The sequence below is a fragment of the Lycorma delicatula genome, chromosome 8, assembly GCF_047948215.1.
Source record: "Lycorma delicatula isolate Av1 chromosome 8, ASM4794821v1, whole genome shotgun sequence".
NCBI classification, from domain to species: Eukaryota; Metazoa; Arthropoda; class Insecta; order Hemiptera; family Fulgoridae; genus Lycorma; species Lycorma delicatula.
The window spans coordinates 47,320,945-47,346,481 of record NC_134462.1 but is presented as its reverse complement, the minus strand read 5'-3'; the positions used below and the strand labels follow the sequence as shown (position 1 = coordinate 47,346,481).

The following is a 25,537-nucleotide window of genomic DNA, read 5'->3' as shown; positions in this document are numbered from 1 at the left end:
AAGAAGAAGGCAGATTGCTTGAGTAAAGTAAAAATGGCTACCGTAGTGTATGGTAGATTCTTTTGTGGATGTTCGTAGAATGTTACTCGGTTTAATAAATGTAAGTTTAGGGATATGTTGTAGTTTTGTATTATAGTGAAAGTCTAAATTGTGATTTGTTTTCAAAATATACTTTTAATTCGTTGTTTATTTGTTTTTTTTAAATTGTTTTTGTGTTTCTATTGCAATTTGATTTGTCGATAGAAGAATGACAAGTAGGTTAAACATATTTTTCTATTACCTTTTTAATTTGTATTTAGAGTTAATGTATTTGTGGCTAACAGCCTTGATTAGCAGAGAATAGATTAAATTTTACATAAAAGCGAAGAGTCTCTGGTATATCTCTCTTTCGTAATTCTGCTGATTGTTTTATATAAGTTGGGGGAAAAACGTTCTTTCAGCAGCGGAATGTGCCAAAAATAATTTCACGTGAAACCGAAATTTGTTAATTTAAAGAAAATTATTTGTAGTTTAATAAACTTGTTATTCACTATTATTATATTTTTGCCGTACTTTCAGGAAAATAATGTCTATTTTTGTTAATAGTACTACTTCCTGCTAATGTTTATCCCAGTTTAGGCTAGAGTGATACTTATTGAATTATGAGTTATTTAGTTAATAATAAGTTTTAATTGTGCCGAATCATTTTTATTTCATACAATTTTTTTAATGATATAATTTAAAATAATTTATTCAACTATTAAATTTACAACATTATCATATTAATGAAGTTAAAATTTACAACCTATTTTTGTTGCATACAGCTGTCTGTTTACTATTATTTTCTTTGTAGCATTTCTGTGATTTTGGTAGATGTTTTTATTAAAGAATACAAGTTTAATAACAGTAATGCCATGAGTAAATGTACTTACTAGTAAAAATTGCATTCAGAGAATATAATTTGAATTGCTATTCATAAATCCAACTATCAAGGTTTCAGAAATTAGGATGACAATTTTTTTAATTATAATTCTTGTATTTTTATATACAGTTTAATGAGTAAAATTATTCCAGTGATATATTTGTCAATTTTATTTTTATTTATTTATTTAATAGTAATTAAGTTTAATTTATTAATATTACTTTTTTCCCTACAGTAACACAGTTTTTGATTAATTTGTGTACCATATCTTCAACCATTACTACTAAATTATTAAGACTTTACTGAATTCCATAATATTATTTACAATTTTAATAATTAAAATTCACAACTGGATGTAGGTATAGAAGTACTCCTTCAAAATGAGAAGCAATAATTATTTGAAACATTTTTGTTATATATGTAATTAAAAGATTGTTTTAGTACTGCAGTAATTGTCTTTTGAAAATCAGTAATCATATTTATCCACTACAGTACCTCAAGAAATAAGATTGCATTTCTGAAAAAAATTTGTTTAACTCTCGTTAGTCATTTATATATATATAATTAACTAATAAAAAATATTACATTGTTTAGAAATAAGTTAACTGACTATTTATATATTTGCTCACACAAACATTTATTGATTAAGCTAAAACTAACAGCATAAACTAAGTTTGAAACAAAGGTTAAGAAAACTAAGAACAGATAAAATCTGGTTTGTGAACTTACATCTTATCCTCAACAGCCCATCAAATATTATAAGCATTTATTTGGTTATTTGCATGTCCACCACATAACTCTTTACCACATCTTGTGTAATATGTATCACTTCATGTATATACAATAATCAAAATACTTACTGCCCTTCCTTCTTCCAATGTTCAGTTTCATAAATTTCTTTTGAATAATATAGACTGTAGTAACACTTGACTGATAATGCACCAAATCACAGTACTGTATTTCTTCATTCGTAGTATCAAAGCAAGGTTAACTTGGCTAAGTAATGAATATGGATGGACAGCTTTAAAATTATAAAAGTGACTTGTAACAACATACCAAGAACTTTTTATATATACAAGTATCTTTTTATATGAATCTTCCAAAATAAATTTTTATTAACCTCCAGAATATTTAACACCTTTTATGCTCTTTAATGTACCGCAAGAATAATCATAATATAAAACAATTGACGCTGAATTTTTGGTTGGAAATAAAAATTGTAAGATTGGAGAGGGAAAAAATCATGGAGGTGTTTTGAGACATTAACTTTCTGGTTTTATTGAAACCAGAAGGAAATTTTGTCTGATACCAGCACAGTGTGAAAGAACTGTCATTGTCGAAAGCAGTTACATTCTAGAAAAATCACCAAATTAAAAATCATTTATTGACATCAAAAATAGAATTGGACCCAAAATAAAAACCACTTCTTTTTTGCTTAAGAGATACTGCTTTTTGCATTACCAATCCCTAAATTTTGACTTTTGTTACTTGGTAAATACGACTTAAACCACAATAATGGTATTCCTCAGATTCCCAAATTTTCAAGCTTGTCTTTCAAAATATTATGTTGGATTGTATTAAAGGCATTGCTGATACCTAAAAATAATCCTGATGTTCTATTTTCTAAATTATAACTTATAAATATTAGAAAGAAAATGTTTGTATTACACATTCTGTGCTGAGATTACTCTTAAAGCCAAATTGCCCTTTACAATAATTTCTTTAAAAGAAATTTACAATTTTAGTTTTTATAAATTTTTTACTAATACCTTTTGAAATTATGGTAACAGAGATATTCTCTGATAGTTTCATATCCTACTTTTTTATCTCTCTTTTCAGTTAAAGAGGCAGTGGTAGCCTATTCTTTTAATACATTGGGAAGCAATCTGTAGAAGTTTATTGATTAAAAGAGTAAGTACAGGAGCTAAGCTATTAACAGAACTATGCAAAATCATAAGAGTTAGATGGTTTTTCTACTTTTATTCATCAGAATTGAATTTTGTTTAACATCCAAAAAAGTAATAGGTACAACAATGTATTTATAGATCTGTGTATTACAGTAATGTTTAAAAAGTTAAAGAGCTAATTTAAGTCTGTGAAGGAACTTTCATAGAATATACAACCTTTATTAGTACATTACAATATAATCACTGAAGCTTTTTCAGTCACTGATGAATTATTTCTAGATAGAGCTTATTCATTGCTTTGTGAAGCGCCTCACATATTATCACCGATTCCCATTATTTCTTTGGATTGTACCCATTTTTATTAAATTTGAAAAATAATTGAATTTTGCCTCCTTTAGCCAAAGAATTCTAAAATTATCTAACTCTTTTGATTTGTTATTATTGGGTTTTCATTTATTAATTGTCCCCCTCTTTAAAAGTACTAACAAGATTGAAAGCCATCCAAGGCCTCACTTTTTTGAATGTATATTTTTCTTACATTTTGGTGTTTCTGATCTAGGGTAAAAATTTACACAAACACATAAGGAGCGGGACAAAATTGTGTACTATTTTGCAGTTTACCGCATCTATTTTCAATCTCTGATGTTCCCACAGTGTTTTTACTTTCAGATAGTAACAACACTGAAAATAAAATGATTTTAAATAAAGGTAGATTTCTTCTGATTAAAGTTATGTACAATCAATCAGTTCCCATTGTTTGCTGAATTTAATTAAAGATACCTTTCAGGAAGTTTATCAATTCATGTAGTATTTTGGTAGCCTCCAGGTATCTAGTATAACCTTCTTAATTCAAGACCTGTAGTCGGCTCATCTTTTGATCATGTAGTAGGTGTATTTGCTGATTGTTAAATTTCTTGATTGCCAGGGTTAATTGGAAAGTAACAATAGAGTGGTAGTTAGGATATCATTTCAAGGATTTACAGACAAATAGTTTCAAGGATAGATCAGGTACAACTAATCTGCCTTTATTTGTGTACCTAACCCACTGTACTAATCTGACACACTTTTAGATAATAATCAATGGATAATGCCTTTACTTTGTGAAAATCCATAACAACAAATAAAAAAATGAAAACAAAATAATTTTTTGATTTTCACAAAATTTATTTAAAAAATGACAGTTGTTTCAATAGCGTACCTTACGCAGAGAAATATACAGAAAACAGAATTGTATTCTGTACTGTATATCAAAACATCTGTAATTTTTTAAATAAATTTGTGAAATAAAAATATTTTGTTTTCATTTTTCTATTTGACACCTTTAGATATGTTAATGCACACTATTGGACTTCATGATTGGCTAATGATCATAGCAGTCAAGTTCTTAAATTTTTTTAATTATAGAACTTTTTGATTGATTTCTTAATTTTATTTTTTTTTATAAACAAGTCAGAATAAAAATGTAATTTTTTTTTAATATTAACTTTTATATTGGTATTATTAGTTAAATTTCCCGAATGTTGTCATTGTTACATAATATAGTAATTATTACCTCTTATGTTATATACCAGTAATTAATCATGTCAATACTACTGGTATTTAAAATGCATTAAACTATAATTAATGTCAGATGTAATAGTATTACTTATAATATGGTATGGCCTTTGTTAACCTATATTTGATTTATATATATATAAAATTTTAATTGCTTCATATTTTTTTTTAATTTGTGGTATAATTATTCATACATATAACTTAAATTATGGAATGGTTATCTAATTTTATAATATTTCTTTAATAGCAAAAAATTTGCAACTTTTTTATACAGTTTTTTATTTCATTAAACTATTTTTGTAAGTATTCTTTTTTATTAAGTTTGACTTAATGATTTGTATGGGGGCATATCCAGAATTTTTTTGGTATAGAATGGGCCTCTATAGGGATCGGCTGAAAAACTAGACTTTTTTGAAATGAATAGAACAAATTAGAAATGTATAATAATGTAAAATTGTATTAATAACAGATCTTATTCTTATCCCAGAACGCTCTTGTTTTAAATCCTATTTGGGCTCAAAATATTTTACAGATCCCAAAAATCTTATTCATTGACAATATTTGTTCTCTTGTACATTCTCAAACTTAGAGAATAAAAGAAAGAGCTGTCAGAAACAATGTCTGACTATTTCATAAAATGGCCAGACATGAAACTGCCTTTCCACTTTATTGTCTTATATACCATATTAATAACATGCAAGAGATAAAGAGATATTTGAGAAATTAAAGGAATATAAATCTGCAGTTTTTAGAATCAAAAATAGTTTCTATAATGTGTTTTACATCTATTTGAATATTCCAATATTCTCATTTTTCTCCAATGAAGTTAAATTTGCCAAACATTAACGCAAGTAAAAATACAGTTGTTTGAGATCAATGCTACTTGTGAACTAAGTATAGTAAACTAATGTCTCTCATGCCAATTACAGTTTGGTTTCGTAGTTATAAGGCAGATGCTGCCAAAGACATCTAATAAGAAACTACTTATCTGATGTGGACTGCTGCCCAACATCCACCAATCTCCCTGAATGTATAAATACATCTACGCATTTCTGTCTGCAATAAGCGTCATGTTATGATAAATAAATTGCATTTACATTTTATTAAAAAAATAATTAAGTGGAATTTAAATAATTATATTTACAGATAAATCAACAGCTGGTTGTTCGTCCAAGGTGCATGCCCTTGAATTTAGACCTTTGCCCAGACCAGGACTTCGGATTAACCTAGTCAGGATTGGGCCAATTAAATTTTATAACATAATTGATTACTTTTTCATAACCCAAGGTGATTTTATTTTCACTGTTGGGAATAGTGAATAGTAGTTGGATATGTTGTTAGTCACACTATCTTGTGGAATGTTGGCCATAAACTGGTAGCTCTATCTGTCTTATACATTGCTTAAGTTTATCTTAAGGTACTATGTAACTTAGGATAAAAATTAGATCTACTATACTTAAAATGTGTCGAAGAGTAGCATTCTCAGGAAAAGAGGATTGAGTATGAGAATTAAGTGATCAGTCAGCTCATCATGTTAAACACATTAAATAATGTTCAATTTAGTTTATGACTACTCTCTTTTAGTTTCTGTTCAGTGCTTGCTGATGAATTGAAGTGGCAACAAGAAAAGTAAACAGAACTAACTTTTTTCAACTAACTACAATTTTAGTAGTTAACTAACTACTTTTTCAAGGTATGTTATGTTAATATATTAAAGGTAGAGAGTCATAAAGTTTCAGACATCTTTGTCTCCACTTCATGTTCGATTTTTGTATAAGCGTAGAATATTTTTTAAAAAGAATTATGATTTTTGTATCGCATTCTTTCATCCTTTGCCAAAGGGGACTAAGTGATGGGTGCTTAAATGTTTTAAGCTGCTCAGAACATTTTTAGAAAATTTCAGTTTTTTACTAGTCTGTAAAAACAATTCTTTTTGATAAAGAATGGTTTAAACAGTACTGTAATATTTTAATGTTTGTTTACTAAACATGGCTGAAATTCATAATATCAATTTTTTTACCAATACGTTTTTAACAAATACTTTTGTTCTGGATAAGAAAAGTATTTTTTTTTTTTTATTAAAGTTACTTTGAAACATTAAGAAAAATTTTATGAGAAAGAACTTGAAAGTTTTTGTATTATAATTTAATGATAAATTCATTAAATGAACATTTTTTTATCGGATTTGTTTAAATAGCTCTTAAGAAATATTTCACAATACCAAATGTAAAAGTGAATTTGTCAGTATTTTGTATTTAGGATTAAGAATGACTTTTACATGATTTTATAATTAGCCTATTCAATTTGTCAATTATCTGAATTTTATCCCTGAGGGAGTTGGTTTTACCACATAGTTGTTTCCTGTGCATCTTTATCAGGCCAGTTAATTCTGGCCATCTGTTGACTGTTATTTGAAGGAAACACCTGATCTTGTTAAGTGAAGCTGAAGTAACATTTACTTTTTATTGGTATTTGCAAAGTAATTTAACTTATTTTACCATTTTTTCTTTATAATAAGTTTCAAACACATATAAATAATTGTAATAATAGGATATTTAAGTAAGTATTGAATTTGATCCAACACTGTAATTCTATATTTTTATGTGCTATAAAATTAACATATTGCTTAATTATAGATATGACCTGTTTATACTATTTTTGATAACTAGTCACATTTTGAAAGAATGAGTCATCCATAAATTATGTTGGTTTTATATACAGTGTAAAATGTATACACCAACTTGGTAAAAATAAAAGTATTTTTGTATTATTTGTAAAATTATTATTAAGAATGAAACCAATACTATTAGAAACATTATCCTTTGCTAATAATATATAAAATATACTGTATATGTCATTTATATAAAGTGATGACAGTCATCTAGTGATAGCATTACCTGTGTTGTGTTCATATTCCTTTACTTGTTATTAAATCTAAAATAATAGCAGTACAGGTGTCATAAATTAAACAGAAATCTATATTTAATTGTAGTTTAAGATAGTTTCATAGGTTGATAAGGTGTTTAATAGATTTACATGTGTTTTAATAAGAAAATTGTATTTTTGTTAAAAGGAAACTCTCATGTAGTGAGTGACGATAAAAAAAAAATACTAATTATAAGTAGAAATGCTTTTGTTTCCCTAGGTACCAAATTTTATTTGCCGCCCAGTAGAAAACTGTCAGTAAAAAGTTTCAAAGAATGTTTCATACAAAAATTGTTTTAAATGTTATTTGTTTTAATTCTTCCCTGAAATCATTTACTAATACTAATCCACAGCATATGAAGCAAAAAACTTTCCTTAGTAGATTGATGAAAAACTATTTTAAATTTCAAAAAAACTTCTTTGAAAATTATAATACAATGTTTGTTTTAATTTTCACCGCCTGAAATTTTTTACTGAAGTGCATCCTGAGTGAGTAATTGCCAAAGATAAATTTTTCATCAAGACCATTGGTAAATAAAAAAGTTAAGAAGTAACAGACTTCGGTAGGACTTCCATAATGTCAATTACATCTAGTTTAAATAGTGTTAATTAAAGCAACATTATTTTGTTTATGTATATAGTCCTTTAAAAAAATAGAATAAACATTGACATGATGAATACAGATAAAATAAGTCAGGCTATCTGAGTAAAAAGCCTCATGTGCTTTATTTTTTTTATGAAGTAATTATTAAAAAAAACCATTACAATTATTTAAATGTAACTTTAGTTAACCTGATAAAATTGTTATAGGTTCAGATTTTCTACTGTATGGTTAATATCTTTATAGCAGTACCTGATCTTATTAAATGAAATATAAAAATAAGACACTAAGTCCTTTTTTTATAAATTTCATGTAGGGGATGATTTAGCAGCTATTTCATATGGATGTGATTTGATCAGTGACTCAAAATATTAGTGTTGAAAAACGATCCTGTAAAATACCACACACATTTTTCTGTTGAAAATTTACTTTTCGTTCAATAATGAAGTTGTCTTGATAAATTTACACCTAAAATCATTCTCAAATTTCAATGTGGTCAGCTAGTTGTAGTGGTTAGCTCAACAGTCTCGATGGTTTGGTTTCCAGGAAGTTTCTGGTGGCTTTTTCATCTTCTCATATCATTATACATATCAGAAAATGGGAAAAAAATAAAAATAATTATTTGTCTCTAGCTCTGTTGACCTCCCTTCCATATGAAATTTTATTAGCTTTGGTCATATTCTTAAGACACAAAACAAAATACCACCCATTCACTCATCTAATTTTTTCTTAGTAGCAGCACAGTGGATCTGAAATAATGTAATAATCTGTCAATAACAATTTTTTTTTGTGAAATAATAAAAATCTATTTCTGTCTTTTATATAACATAATAAAAGAAATTATTAAAAGAAAGAATGTTATTTATTTGTTGTTAGTAACACCATTTTATATTAATTGAACCCGTTGGGATTGTGCAATAGTATTATTTTTTAATTTATTGTCGGTAGTTCTCCATTTTATATAAATGCTTAAAAAGCAGCTTGCCAAAATGCTTTATAATTTGAAGGGAAAACCTTTCAATGTGTTTAAAATCATTTCTTTATTTTGATACATTGAAAACATACTACCTAGTTTTTAGGAAGTGATGAGTTTGTTTATTCTTATAAATTATTTAGTGCCTGTATATTTTGTAAAATTAATTAATAAAATTTTTGCTTATTTGCAGTGTCGTAATAAGATTTAATGTTTCACTATTTCAGGAATTGGTAGAATAAATAATAAAATAGCTGAATTATTTTCCTAATAGTCTGGTATTTTTGATTAGATAATTAACTCTGTCTGTACCTTTGTACTACAAGACTTGGTGTTAGTAAAATTTAAAACTATCCTGCAGTTTGAAGTTTATTTTTATGTTGGAGCTGGACACACATTTTTTTTTTTTTAGAGAAATAAGTTTTCTTTTTAGATTCTTTTGGTGTTCAAATTTTCTTTTAAACAATGTGTTTTGATGTTAGAATTCAAATAATAAAGAAGTAAGTTTACTGAATTTGAATTATGCTTATCGTTTGGCTATTCAAAACACCAGTTACATAATTCAATAAACTAAAATTTATATGATTGACTCATAGAATGACATCATGCATGATATTAATAAATGTGATTATAAAGACTAATTACCACAAAAAGATTTTAAGTTTGTTAACTTTAAAAGATAAGAAAAACATGGTAGTATTTTGATCATTATTACTTCTTATAAACAGTTGCCATTCATAAAGGTTGTTGTCGATCTAGCCTTCAAAACCATTGTTAGGTTTTTTGTGTGTTGTGAAAATAAATTTGGTATCCAGCATCTAATATAGTGTTCATTTTTTAATTAATATTAAACTGTTTTGTTTCAGATTGTAATAAAATTATGTATTTTTGAAAAAGTGTAGGATGTTTATTTGTGCTAATCTTTTCCACTATCTGTCACATGGTGAATAAAGATTCACATTGAAAAATTTGATTTTTGTTTTTTTAATTATTACTATTAATAATTTTTGTTTAGATTTCTTTGTTTGTCAGGCCATTGCTTACGTGTCATACTTCAACAAACGAGCAAATGAATCTCACTGGATATCTTATTCGAAAACTAGTTTGTCAGTGTTTCACACAGCTGTTTAATCCATAACAAAAATAATTTGACAGTTTCATTTGTATGATTAATACTGTCACGTACGACTAAAACTTAAAAACATTAATTTTCATTGAATTCATGGATTTGACATTTGGACAATATATTTTACACCATTTTTCTCTTGTTTGGGTCTTCTATAGACTACGTTGAAAGAACTTCACTTTGCAGTTTGTTGTTTGGCTTTGATGTTTGCCAATATTATTTCATTCTTTCACTTGGTGTTCATTTTTGCTGTTCTGTTCTCAGGTTGCCTCTTTTTGGTCTTGGTTTTTTTTTTAAATTTGTAGATTTTGTTATATTTCTAAGCATTTCTCAATCATAGATGTCTTCCTTCTTGTCTAATTCTTTTAGTTCTTCCTCTCATTTAGATATTTTACAATTTCGTTAAATTTTAGGAAGTAGTTAAATATTTTCTTGGTTATTCTGTTTTTACTCATTCATTTTAAATGTGCAACTGTACGTAATCTCCGTTTTCATTTTAGTGTGTCTTTTCAAGATTCAGGTATAGATCTTTATTTTATATTGGTAGTATTTATTTGCTTATTAAACATACATAAAAAAAAAATACAATATGTCCCATGAAGAAATGTAGAAACTTTCAGGACATGTTCTGCTAGTGAAAATAATGATAAACATTTATGTAAACATATGTCTGGAAACGGCTTTTTTTTGGAGTTACATACAGCTAACGAAAAATTTCACCCAGATTTCAGCCTAATAAAAAGAAGCCCTACTGTAATTTTTGGGACCCAAATTAAGGAGTAAAGTTGGTGGTTTCTTATGTAATCTGAGCTGGGAAATAGGATAAAACAGGTCCCAGAACTGTAAATCCAGTAGTTTTTAAGATATCTGATGTAAAACACCAAAATTTGGTGTCAAAAAAGTTGTTTTTTTTTAAGTTGTAGTACAGTAGCTTTGTTAAATGACTAATAAATGCAAAAGATTTAGTAACAAAACTTGTAGAGATATTAATTCTGAGAAAATTGATGTATGTGTATCCAATAAAAAGTAAATAAAAACTTTTAAAAGTAGTTTTTTATTAAACCAAAACAAATGAACAATAGACAAAAAACCATATTATTCTTTTTATACCTAATAAACATTATTTTTAAAAACAAAAACGTTAATTACTGAAATAATTTTAAAAGAAACTCAAAATTTATAAAACAATATTTTAGCTATGTTTATTCAATAATTTATATAGGTAAAACAAAATAATTATGTAAATTCTAAATTGAAATCTATGTTACTTTAGAAATATTTATAAAACTTTTATTGTATAGGTTGGCAATACTAACTAACAGCTGTTCAACAATGAAAATTGTGTATTTCATTTGAAGCTTTTGTCATAAATTATCATTCAGATAAAGGAAGTGTAATGTTGTCATGTGTAAAAATGCCGTTTCAATTTTCTAACGAGGAATATCCATAATTTTTGTTTATGGATTTTGTAACAAATCTGAAGCTGCTCGACATGAAATATCAAGTGAAATTTCCTTGATGGTAGATTTCAAATACAGAAACATTTTCTTAAGTTAATCAGCATTTAAAAACAAAAGGGTCATTTCCAACATGTTTGTTTTTCTGTTGTGAACGCCAACTAAATAATCCTGTTAATGATCAATATTGTGTGATTCAATGTAGCCAAGGGATTAGTACTAGGCGAATTTCATGTCATACTAGTTTGTTAAAAAAACAACGTGGTGCATCCTACGGAAAAGAAATCCTTATCCTTTCCACTTGCAGAAGGTTCAAAATTTGTGGCCAACAGATTACCCCCAGCAGTTAAACATCTGTCATTGGCTTCTAGACAACACTGATAAGATAAATTCAATCTTATTTACTGATGAAGCCACTTTTATGAGAAACTGAGTTTTAGTTCTAAAAGTAGTCATTTTTGGAGTGAAGACAATCCACGTGATACTGTGGAAACTAGTTTCCAACATAGATTTCGTATTACTGTTTGGCGTGGCATTATTAAAGACAAAATTGTGGGACCATTTGTTTTCAATGAGAACCTTATGGGAGATGCATAAGTTCGTTTCTTGAAAAATAATTTGCTCTTTTCTCTTTTAGAGGATATATCTTTACATGCTAGATTGCAAATGATTCTCCAGCATGATGGTGCAATGCCTCAGTTCTCTTTAGTAGCTAGAAATCACTTGAATGCTAATTTCTTAAACTGGATTGAACTTGGCGATCCAATAAATTCGCCACCAATTTCACCTGATTTAACCCCACTAGATTTCTTCATTTAAGGCCATATGAAAACTGTATTATACCAACAAAAAGTTAATACTAAAGGAGTACTCTTGAAATATGAAATGCTATTGAATTTATACGAAATGATCCTGAGATGTTACTGAAAACCACTAGAAATATTTCATGTTAGGCATATTGCTGTATACATTGTGGAGGAGGGAATTTCAAACAATTACTGTAACTGAGAGTTAATATTCTATTACTAATTATCATTTCATGCATTTTATTTTATTGTTTTGCTATATTAAGAATAATGTTGATTAGCTACAGAAAGACTAATACAATTTTCTGTCTTATTTTTTGTTTGCTTTGCTTTAATAAAAAACATTTAAAGGTTTTTGTTTACTTTTTATTGGCTTATTTACATTAATTTTCTCAAAATTAAATTTACGAGTTTTATTACTAAATTTTCCTCATTTATTAGTCATTTAACAAAGCTATTGTACTACAAATCTATAAAAAAACTTGTTTTTTGAACTGAATTTTGTGTTTTACATTGGATATCTTGACAAATACTGGAGTTACAGTTCTGGGACCTATTTTATTCTATTTCAGAGCTCAAATTACATAAGAAACAACCAACTTTACTCCTTAAATTGGGTCCCAAAAATTACAGTAGGGCTTCTTTTTATTAGAAGAGCTGAAATTTGAAAATTTTTGCTAACTGTAACTTGAAAACAGCATTTCTAGACCTATATTTATATAAACTTTTTTCATTGTTTTCACCAGTAGAACATGCCCGGAAAGTTTCTTTGTAGGACACATTTAATCATTGATTAAATTGGAAAGTTATGTAATATTGCTTTAAAAATAATAATAATTTATTTTTGTAACTGCATTTTTTTGTTTAGTCACCACCTCTAAAATTAAATTTTCTTTAATGAAAAATTTAGTTAGATTGAAATATATTATCAGATAAACTTGCTGTTGAATGCTAAAAAAAAAAATCAGTTAGTTTGGTGCTCATCACATTCCCATCAAGGTTGGTCATCAATTTTGATTGCTTTAATTAAGGAGAAGTATTTTGTAAATTATAGCACTATAGAAAAATGGAAAGTTCATGTATTGAGTATTATAGGGTTTTAAGACAGATGATGAAAAAACCTTGTTGGAAAATGAAGGTAGAAGACAAGATATTTTGGTGTAAAATGATATTGATATAGAGTACAAAGGAATGAGTGTTGCATCAAACTGATTATATAAAAAACTGATTGCGAAAGAGTTCTTATCAATTATCCTGATCTTAAGTTACATTTACCTTCTAGTCTGCTAGAAGCTGAATGTTTCATTCAATATCTTCTTTCACTTGTTTATCTGATCCAAATGAAAAAATATTGTTTGTTACATGATTTCTTAACCAGTTGGTGTTGTGGTTAATTCTGTGTAGAATTTAACTTAAAGATTTAAGTATATTTATATACATTTTATTATCTGTAATGAAGGTTTCATATTTTATCATGGAAAGTTTTTTTGTATTAAGGATACAAAACCTTTAATGGTTTTAACGTTGAAATTATTATAAAATATTACAGATGATCAGAATTATTGACGTCCTTTTATGATTTTTAACTTTATTAACACTGATGAATTTTTTAAAGGCAGTACCTTTAATTTTTATAATGGTTAATTTTACTATTTTTAGATCCGTTTCCTTTCAACTCACCGGGTTGGTCTAGTGGTGAACTCGTCTTCCCAAATCAGCTGATTTGGAAGTCGAGAGTTCCAGCGTTCAAGTCCTAGTAAAGGCAGTTACTTTTATATGGATTTGAATACTAGATTGTGAATACCGGTGTTCTTTGGTGGTTGGGTTTCAATTAACCACACATCTCAGGAATGGTTGAACTGAGACTATTCACTTCATTTACACACATACATATTATCCTCTGAAGTAATACACCCGAACTGTAATTCCTGGAAGCTAGACAGGAAAACGATATTTCCTTTCAGAATCATATTTAGATTAAAGGATTTATTGTTGCAGACTTTTAGGTGTGTCAGTTTTATTTATTTAACATTTAAAACTTAAGATTATAGTTTTTTGTTTAAATTCACTTCTATTCAGAGCTTTTGTTTTTGTTCCATGTACCTTTAATACACCATTCCTACCCTGAATCTGAATTTTATTCTGATTATGTTTTTTCTATCATACAGATTAAACAGTCTTTTAATTTTTTATATTATTTTATTCCAATATTTGGACTCTACTGGTATTAAGCTCTTTTTTTTTTTTAATATATATGTACGAAGTGTGTGAGAAAAGTAATGGGACTGACTTTTTACTTACAAAGTTTTTATTTTTTCAAACAATATTATCCCCTTCAAAGTAGTTCCCCTTGGGCAGCTATACACTAGTGGAGTTGTTCTCGCTCCTGGTAGCAGCTCTGGAAGGCTTTTAACTGGTCAGTCACAATCTTTTGAATGTTCTCCAGAGTTCCAAAATGACGTCCTTTTAAGACATGTTTCAATTTCGGGTAAAGGAAAAAGTCACAAGGACTCAAATCAGGTGAATAGAGGGGTTGAAGAACCATAGGAATGCGTTTTGAGTTCAAAAATTTCCTGATGGAAATGGACATGTGACACGGAGCATTGTCATGATGAAGCATCCACTTGTCTTCAATGTCTGGTCTCATGCGAATCACTCTTTTCCTGAGCCTTTCAAGGACACCTTTGTAAAACAGTTGGTTGACAGTTTGTCTTGGAGGAACAAATTCTTTATGCACGATACACCTACTGTCAAAAAAAGCAAATGAGGATGATATTGATATAAAAACCATTCGACATTTTTTCGGTCGAGGAGATGATGGAGTGTGCCACTCTTTGCTTTGCCGCTTTGTTTCAGGATCGTACTCAAATATCCAGGGTTCATCACCTGTGATCACAGGATTGAAGAATTCTTGGTCATTGTCAATCCTCTCAAGAAGATCAACTCACATGTTTCTTCGATTGCCCTTCTGTTCCGTTGTGAGGTTTTTCGGCACCAATTTCGCACAAAACTTACGCATGTCCAAATCGTCTGTCAAAATTTGATGTATGGTGAAAGTGTTTAAATTTAATCTTTCACTCATCATCCTTATTGTTAAATGACAGTCTGATCTCACAAGAACCCTCACATGATCAATGTTTTTGTCAGATTTTGTAGTTGAAGATCTCCCTGAGCGAGGTTGATCTTCAACGTTTTCTCGACCTTCCAAAAATGATTTGTGCTAGCGGAAAACTCGTGCTCTTCATAAGCAATGTTCCTCATAGGCTTGTCTCAACTTTTCAAAGGTCACACTCGCAGATTCTCGAAGGTAACACAAAACTTGATTGCACAACGTTGCTCTAAATTTCGATGCTCTATTTTTATAACACAATTTCACTGATGGGGCTGTCAAAAATAATTCATTAGCTAAACGGAGTTGAAACTCGTACTGAGCATATGGAAGGGATGAACAAACCGGTCTAGCACAGACCAGTAGACACAGCGTTGCCAGATCGCTCGCAGTGTTACCAATCTCATTACTTTTCTCACAAACCTCGTATATATACATATATAAAAACCATGGAAAGTGTTGGCATAATATCATTGTAAAGGATTTTCAGCACTGTGTACAATAATTGTACACAGATGCTTTGCATTTTAAAAATTTTAATGTAATTTTTTTTTTTTTTACAGATTGTTGGTGTAGGAAAAATGAAGACAAATTAAGATGCCAATACTTGGCCTAGGCGGCATATGCATGCCAGGGCTGCATTATAAGAAAATGACTGTGGAACAAATGAACGTAATAAAATTTTATTAGTGACAATGTGATTTTTAAAGATAATTTACGACTATGGTAAATGAAAAAGAATCCAGTATTTATTTTATTAATAAATGTTCATCAGACATGATAAAGGAGTGGACAGATTTCATGTTGGACTTGAGTTAGCATTTATTTGTAGTGTTTTAATTATTTGATGGATGCTCACCAACACGTGCATTTATATTTAATATTATTGTTTTTAAACATTTTTTATAAAGAAATTTGTGTGAATGTATTCAAAAGATTTGTTGGGTAGAAGTGGTCATGAAAATGCCGTTGATACAAATGGTGACAACAGTCACTATAACTATTCTAATGGCCATATCAAAGACCGCTATCCATGCAGAGGCAGAAGATGGTGTCGGCACCATGATGTTATCAGATAGAAGGTTAGGAGTGTTGGACAGTGAAGCTAGTGATATATTTAACAAAACACTGGCCTCAAAACACGGTTCTTCACGACATTCAGTGCTTTCAGGTGTTGTGGGGCCAAGGAGTGCAAGAACGCCTCCTACAGCTGCGATTCCTCACACAACAACTCGTTCACCTCCTCAGACGAGTCCCAGCATAAGAGAGATGCCATCGTATGCTCCTCCAAGTAGAGCATTCTTCACACCTCCATTACCACCAGAATTTCTTAATCCATTTCATGATAAGCCAACTCTACGTGGCAGCAATTCAGATGTGAATATGCAGAACCGTAGACCAATCCCACCTCCACCTCCTAGATTACCACCTGAAACTGAATTAATTCCGATTAGGCCACCGGAGGTTGGTCATCAAGATACTCGTAAAAAGACATTAAATACTCCTAGTTTTAAGAAAATAGTTGAAGTTCCATATTCAGAATCGACGAGTTCAACGACAACTAATTCTAAGTCGGTTAATGAAACATTCGATTTCGTTCCTATGTTGCCCTATTCCAGTATCTCAAGAATACTGTCTGGGGGTAGTGGGCGTAAACATGATACGCTCCAAGACAATTTAGATAGGCCTCATTTTGATGTAGATACAAAAGCTTCTAGGACTATCAAACAAGAGGTAGTTAAAAGTTTGATACCTCCTAGTACAAGACCTACATCGACTACTACTGTACAGACGAAAGAAGTTAACGAAGCAAGGCCTAATGTCATTCACCAGAAAGAGGCGAGTTCATCCATGAGTCCTGTACAACTTGTTACTACAATCGAACAGACAAATGTGGATGATGAATTAACTGCAGTGAAAGAGCAAGAAGTTACAGAAAGCCGTGTTAATCAAGACCTAGAGAAAGAGTCACCTGAGATAGCACAGCTGCCAGAATTGCCTGAGCCTAGAACACGGCATGTTCTTGGCATTGCATGGGATATCCATGTTTATTTGATAGCAACGTTGTTTGCACTTCTTGCCATATGTTCAACATTAAATATAGTTCGAATAAGTTCATTCAAAAGACTTTTAACTAGAGGCTACTTTTTGACATTACACGGTTTTCTTTTCATCATCGGCTGTATTCGTAGTGTATATTTATTTTATGACGCTTATAATATTAATCATTCATTTCCTGAACCAGTATCACGTTTATTGCTAAATATAGTATTTCCTCTTCTTACCTCATCTTTTGCAATTCTGTTTCTATTTTTGTTGTTAGCCGGTGAAGTGAAAGTTATTAATGACAGGTTACAAAGAGCTTCAGTTTTATCATTATTCATTGTGTTACATTTAGTACTTACAATCAGTGTTGATTTGTTTGCTGGAAATACACCATATGCTACATTATTTTCATTGATATGGCAATGTCTGTTTGTTGTGTTGTGTGTCACACTCGGCCTGTCTTATCTATATCTTTATAAATCACTGTCGCATTCATCCTTAAGGAAGCAAGGTAACATATTCGGTTCTACATTTTCAGATTGTCATCGGCCAACATTATCTCATGCTGTTCGTGTTACTTTAGCAACTGCTATGTTAAGTCTACTTATGGCAGCTGTTCAGTTATATGGAATGCTTGGTGTTTATGAAGTTTTAGGTGAGGAACCCCCACATCCTTGGTTGTGGTGGGGTTTTCAGTTTTCAGTACGTGTTATTGAAATATCAATGTGTTTCTTAATGTCCTGGGCTGGAATCCAACCATTACGGTGTGAAGATGAAAAAGAAACACAGAGCCATTGTTTATCTTCAGGTTTTGCTAGAGGAGTGGTATCATGCGGTGCTAATACATCTCGTGGCAGCGATACAGGCACAGTCGATGATATGTATCCTGCAATATGTAGTTCAAATCAAGCAATTCATAATTATTCTCTTCGTACTGGTAAACAAGTGTATGATGATTCATTTCCAGTGAGTTTACACAGTAGTAGCAGACTGTTTGCACATAACACTACTGAAAGGCGTTCTTTAAAAAAACATCCTGTTGAAGATGAACTACTCTGTGGTACTCTGGTATCTCGACGACTCCAACCATCACCTTCCATGCTTGTTGCAGAAAACGGTTTCGTCCGGTTCCGTTCTTTAGCTGACAGTGAACAACCTGTAGAAGATACATTTTCACCGTCCTCAAGAGATGATTTTACGTGAACTGTATAGTCTCATAAGTGATAAAAGAGTGTGATACCTGCCAATAATATTATTGAAAATTTAAATATTTATTTACTTACTTATCGGCCTGTATAAGACAACCTACGTTCGCATTGATATTATACTGTTAAAGTATTCATGCAGCATATAATTATTATATATTCAATGTTCCTTTATTATGTATCTTAATAATGATATTAATATCTAACATTAATCAACAATTAATAGTTGTCATATATTAATTGACATTCCTGCTGATGTTGTGATTTTTTTTAATTTAATACTGTCAGTTTAAACATTAAATAACTTTCTGTCTGAAAGTATTAGAGGAAGGAAAACCAGTTTTAACCATTAAATATAGTTCTGTTTACTAGGTAAAACGTTATATATTGTTATATGTTAATTTTATAGATAAAAATTAAAATAATCTTTTGTTGTATTTTCACTATGAATTAAATGAACATATCATACACATAATTTAGTTTATTTTATTTCAGCAGTTAATGTTACCATACTATTGTCTAATTACGTAAATAGATGCTAAATTCTGAAATTGCAGACACTTGACTACTTGTTACTTGATAAGCTACTCTTAATGACTAAATACTCTACATTGTCTTTCATGTTTCTTTTTTATATTTTTCATGCTTTTCATCATAATTTTAGTGTTAAAAAGGTTAGTTACAAATGATTTATTGTCTTGTTTCTAAACGTTATGCAATATGCATATTTTATATTTTTAATCATCTAAATGTAACGTATTATATAAGTAGTGCTTTATCTAGTAGTCCCCGTCTTCACTTCAAATCAGTTTTGTAGAAGTAAACAACATTATATAAAAAAACAAAAAAAAGAATTGTTCTATAAAGTTACCTAAACAGGTTTTTGCCATATTAACATATAACAGAATGTTGTATGTTATCTGGGATATGTTTAGTTTTATCTTGCGACTACTCTTGAAATTTTTGAAATAATCTTTAATATCTGTAAATCCACTTTATTGCATTTATGAGATGTAAGTACTGCAAGAGTGATGCCTAAAATGAGAAATAAGGAAATTAATTATTTGTTTTTAACGATATTAAACTACCAGAAATAAGATTGCTTTTATATCTCATTTTGTGGTTGAAGGTCAGTATTCTAAAGTAAAAGTTTCAACATAATTAAAACCAGAGGAAACTGTGTTTTGTAAAATCGTAAATTTTTTAAATTATGTTGGCATATAATTTCATTGAGCAAGCTTGTAAGTTTTACAAATTTTTTTGATTAGGAGATTGACATATCCACTGGGGTATGAATTTGCTTATTGTAACGTAAATACTATAAATACTAAATAATATAAATGTTATATTGTAATTATGTATAATTCTCTGCTTATTTTTATACATCTTTCTGATGAAAAAAATTATTTCAGCTTTATTTTCCAGAATGAGTGAAACAAGTAACAGATTGTAAAAAGTAGTGATTTATGTAATATACAGAAATTTAGGAAAATTATCTTTGTATTTAATCAAGTTATTGGGACATAACATCACTATAGATTATCGCTAGTTTGAGGAATTAAAACATGAAATTTGTTTAAACGATATAAGAGATAAAATAAATACTTAAGTGGAGCAGTTTCTGTTATTCTATGAAGTAACAGACTTCATAATTTGATAATAAGATAGTTAATTTGAAATTTATGCATATTTTTTAATATTTGAATGAATTTCCTACACAAGTAAAAAATTGAATTTCAAATATTAATTAATTAATTTTGAAAATTTTAAGCATAGATTATATTGAATTTTATCAATAAATTCACCTTACAATCAGCATTTGTTAAATCATATGTAATAAAATAGGTATAATTATTAAAAATATGTAAGAATTTAAATAATCTCTGCTTAAATATTGAATATTGAGGAGGACTGTTCAGAATTTCACAGATAGATAAAATAGTCAGTTAAATTGCTTTTGCAAATGTAAAATACTCTTTTTATAGTGTGAAAAGGAAGTTAGAATTTCAATAATTCTCTGCATGAGGCTATGCTAATTTAGAGTTATAAATCTGAAAGTGTTTAAAGTTACAAGAAAACAGATGTAAAAGAGATTATATGTAGATATTATTATTTTACTGAGTCGTTGCAAGAATACTGAAATTTGGACTGCCTCACCATCCTTCATTGATATTGTATGTTATTTGTAGAATAATTTCTTAAGATTAATTAATTATAAAACATTGCACATGTTTGTTAATGGTTTTATAAAATTGTTTGGTATTGATAGTAGAAATTATCTTGCTTATCTACTACACCTCTCAGGTTACTTGAAAACTTAAATTGTTTAGGTTATATTAAAGTAAACAATTTTTATTTTTCTATTATTTTAAAACTGTACATGCTGGAATATTTTTTATGAGCTGTTAAACTGGTTTTACCTTCCAATTTAAGTTAATATTATCATGTTACTTAATCTTACTCTTGATCAACCTGGGATATTCTACTTTTTTATGAAAAAGCTTGGTTACTTAGATGAAGCAGACATTTAGCAGCTAACAAAAATAACACAGATGTTTTGAAGATTTGGTAGCTAACAAACAGAAGATAGCTTTCAATTTTCTATGAATTTTGTGCCTTGTGTTAAGAAATGAAACTTCCATGAGGTTTTTGAAAATTAAGTTGAAATTTTTGTTTTTCCAGTTTTTATCTTTTTGTTGCATTTTTCATATTTATTTACTTATTTTTTTATTTTTATTTTAGCTCTTAATATAAAAAATATTATATTTTTTATATTCTATACCTCTAATAGTACTCAGGGAATAATGAAGTGTATCTGCTTCATGTATTCTTATTTTGTTGTATCTTTTAATGAATATGATATCAAAGTAACGTGAGGAATAAAAAATTGACCCTGTCCTTAACCATTTATATAATTTCATTGATGATAGTTTGGTAATATATTTTATTTATATCATCAGATTGGAGGGAAATGTTTTAACCCTCCCTCCTCCAACAGGAAGTTTTGAACTACTTGGACTAGTAAACTGATAACAGAATAAATTTTCTGAAACATGTTATTTCAAAATACACATTAAAAAGAATCGCACAGTAGATAAAGATATTGTAAATTGTTTAATTTCTTTATACTCTACTCTTGCTTGTAATATTATATCAAATTAACAGATTCTAGGTGATTTATTAATATATCTACTATAGATTTTGTTCTTGTTTTTACAGAATTTTCGCAAAAAATTACTATTTTTCAAATTTTCTTTAACCTCTGTACATGAATCAGGTGTATATTTTATATTGCGAGCTACCATTCCATCTCTATGAATAAGTAAGGAATGACATGGCCTAAAAATTATATGTATGTATTTATTGTTTTAGTTAATGAGATTAATATTCATTAAAAAATGACAATAACTAATTTAATATTAATTCATTTAGTTTTATTTTTCATCCACTTTGTACGTTTTGCTTTCTTAATTATTACTTTATTATTTATAGTAAAAACATGCTGAAAATAGAGGTAACCTTTTTTTTACCTTTTGCATCAGACTAAGTGCTTTTATTTTATAAGGCCTAAATATATGAATGCTTTTTGTGGTAGCTATAATAAAATGTTGATATATAAAAATGGCCTACTTTTTAATTTTGTGTAAATAACGTAGATAACAGTAAGTAGACTTGTCTTTCCCTTTTACAAATTTATAGGTAGTAAATACCTAATACACAAGCCAACGGCTTGTTAGATAGGTGAATGAATACCTACCTGGTAAAGCTAAAGGCTTCTAATTCTATGCGTTGATTATTTTGTTCATTAAGAAATGGAACATAATGCCTTGTGGATTGTTTATTAAAAGGATAAATTTACCGATGTGTTTTATCTTACAAAAAATATACTGTGAAATATCTGTGATAGCCCATATTACAGCATTTTAGGAGCCCAATTAGATGTAATATTTTTAAAAAATTATTTCATATATAAATTCTCCTGGGTAGTTTTCTTTATTGCATAAAAACATACACAAAAATTAATGTTGATGGTAATAGGAATAATAATAATAAATATATACATATATACTGAAAGAAGTTCACTAAATCATTAGTTTACATATAAATATTATCAAACAATTAATTTTTATGTAATCTTATTAGATTTTTTAAAAGAAATATTGGAAATTTTGAAGTGTTAAAAAACTTCCTAGTTTGTGTTTTTTTCATGTTGGTTGAACCCTCTTTACTTTTTTGAAATTATCGAAATTCAATCTGTAATATTAATTTTCATTTTGTTAATTGTATAGTTATAAAGCTGAAGATTGAAGGGTATAGAGGTTGAATGAAAGATTTTTCAAAAACTCCAACAAATATGTCAGGAAGGAAAAGATCTGGAAATTAAAGGGGCCACAAACCATAAAAATGTAATTTACTTTCTTTCATTAGCTGTACTACAGACATACAATATAGCGCAAAATGTGAATTTATTTGAATCTCTTATATTTTTATAAAATCTTATCTCTTTTTCATAACCTAAATGTTAAACTTAATTTTATAACAGTTAAAAAATAAAACTATTAATATTTTTTAAACTATATACTTTTCTGCAGTAACATTTTTGAATCCACTTTCATTATTTATCCTTACATGTACAAGTTACCTGTAACTGACCTATTAGTAAACAAATTGTTCCCTTGTTTTATTTATATTTTTCTTTATAGTAGAGTTTGTAACTTAAAAATATACCAAACAATTTTTATAGACAGCTAAATTATAACATAAATCTTCAGCCTAAAATCTTACATTTAGAGTTATATAATCAAAGGGTTATATATGTTTCTATAAAATATCATATATATTCAGTAAAATATTAACTTTTCTACTTTATTTATTTTTAATCGTGTTTTTGACATTCAGATTATTTGTTCCAATGTATTTGATAATTTATTCCTATTGATCAAGCTGTTGAACATAATAAATTATCAGTGTTGATTCTCTTTCTTGAAATCAATGTTTGCTAGGCTTGAATAAGTGATAAACAAAACTGGATTAGTTTTGTAAGTAAGATTATTATTATTTGTTATCAAGAATGACAAATTTTTTACCATATTTTCTTCATAAAGATTCTTCCATTTGTATGTGATTTGATCAGGCAAAAATACTGCTTGCTTTTATGATTGATTTTTATCGGAGCAGTATTTTAATTAAAATTGTGCAACTTTAAAAATTCATATGGGTTCTTTGATGCTGATATAAATTAAATTGTGTTTATTATTTTTATTTCTTTTATGTTTCATACTAAACCAGATTATAGATTGATGCATTTAACTGTTTAAAGTAAGGTTTCAAATTATCCCAGTTAATCAAGAGTTTATTAATATTTAAGTAATGAAAGAATTTTGTATATTCAAATAAGTGTATATTTTATGTATATACTGTTGTAATAAGGACATTTTTATGTTTTTAAGGCTGAGATTTACGAAGAAGAAAAAATCAGTATTGATATTAGAATTACTGTATACTTAATAAAAGTATTTTTAATAATATTAAATAAATATATATATATATATATACTGTATACTAAATAAAAAAAATATATATATAATAAATATATTGTTTTATATTACGTTGTTACAGACACTTTAGTACATATATATACAAATAATGTAAATTTTTATGTATAGATTGTATTTTGTATATAAATATTATGTACGTACGATGATCATACATGTAAGATAAGAATATTTTAAGTTCTAATTTAGTTATTTTGTATGTGTGTGTGTACGTGTGCATGCAAGCATTCAGATGTATTTGCAGATGTGTCTTTATATTAGTGAAATATTAGTTTAAATAATTGATCTGTCCATTTTTGTATATAATTAAGACCTTGTGTATTACTCTGATGCAAGTATGAAAGTGGTTTATGTATGTCAGGGAGTATATATTTAGCAATTGTACATATGAAACTGTGGTGAAATGACTAAACAAGCATTTTATTTGCTTAAATTACTGCCTATTATTTTATAAAATTAATTCAGAATTTATATATTTTTTCTTGTTTTTATGTTTTTAAAAGAATCTGTTCTCTGTAATGATCTGATTTATTTTTGGTACCTTTTTCTTTTATGTCTTGGTTGTGTATGTTGTATTTAAAAATTACTGTAGTTAAGTTTATATTTTGTGCATTTAAATTTTAATTATATAATCCTCATCAGTATTCTTCATACTTAAAAATATTTAGAAATAAAATAGTTGAAAATGTTCCTTTTTCATAATTATTGAATTTTTCTAATAAAATTGAAATTAACATATATAAAACAAAATTAGCAAATAAATCTTAATTTAAGCATACAGTACAACTGTTAGATGAAAAGCGTAATTGTCCAAAGTTCAATTAGTCTAAAGCAATGTTTTTAAAAGACGATAAACATAAATGTTTGTAGAATTTGTTGAAAAAATACATTATATATATTGTTATCATTAAATATATTAATAATATGACTTAAATAAAAAAATATCTTCATACAATTCATTTATGTTTTGTACACTGCAATGTATAAAATAATATTGTAGGTATAAAAGAAATAAAATGGTACAAAAAAAGATGTGTACATCCAAAACTATTTCAACAAAGCTGTGATAATTTCTTTATTAGTATTGTAAGAGAGTCTGGAGCTTTCACTTTAAACCTATTTTGTTGGCAGACATTTTGATATAGCGCTATTTATACCTTGGTAATCTAAATTTTGGTATTTTACTTTTTCTTCTATCAAATTATTGGAAACTATTTTTTTTTAGAAAATGTCATTTTATATCCAGTTATCTAATTTTTATCATTTATTACATATATTCTGTGGTACTGCAGTTCCAATGATGATAACCAAATTGTTCAAAATTAGGACTAGGATTTAGGATTTTCTTCAGAAACCATAAAAAAAATTATTC

The 25,537-nt window shown here is 28.1% G+C and overlaps 1 protein-coding gene across 3 annotated transcripts; it reads left to right on the top strand.

The window, feature by feature from the left end:
• Positions 1-22,671, top strand: LOC142329567 (uncharacterized). Of its 3 annotated transcripts, XM_075374254.1 has the most exons (3): positions 13-254; positions 2,741-2,812; positions 15,923-22,671. In XM_075374254.1, exon 3 carries the CDS (start codon positions 16,317-16,319, stop codon positions 18,606-18,608), a length of 2,292 nt encoding a protein of 763 aa, XP_075230369.1. In that variant the 5' UTR covers positions 13-254; positions 2,741-2,812; positions 15,923-16,316; the 3' UTR covers positions 18,609-22,671. The 3 variants fall into 3 exon arrangements, with proteins under 3 accessions (XP_075230368.1, XP_075230369.1, XP_075230367.1); XM_075374253.1 differs by lacking the exon at positions 2,741-2,812 and having other exon boundaries at positions 1-100; XM_075374252.1 differs by lacking the exon at positions 2,741-2,812.
• Positions 22,672-25,537: the final 2,866 nt, after the last annotated feature.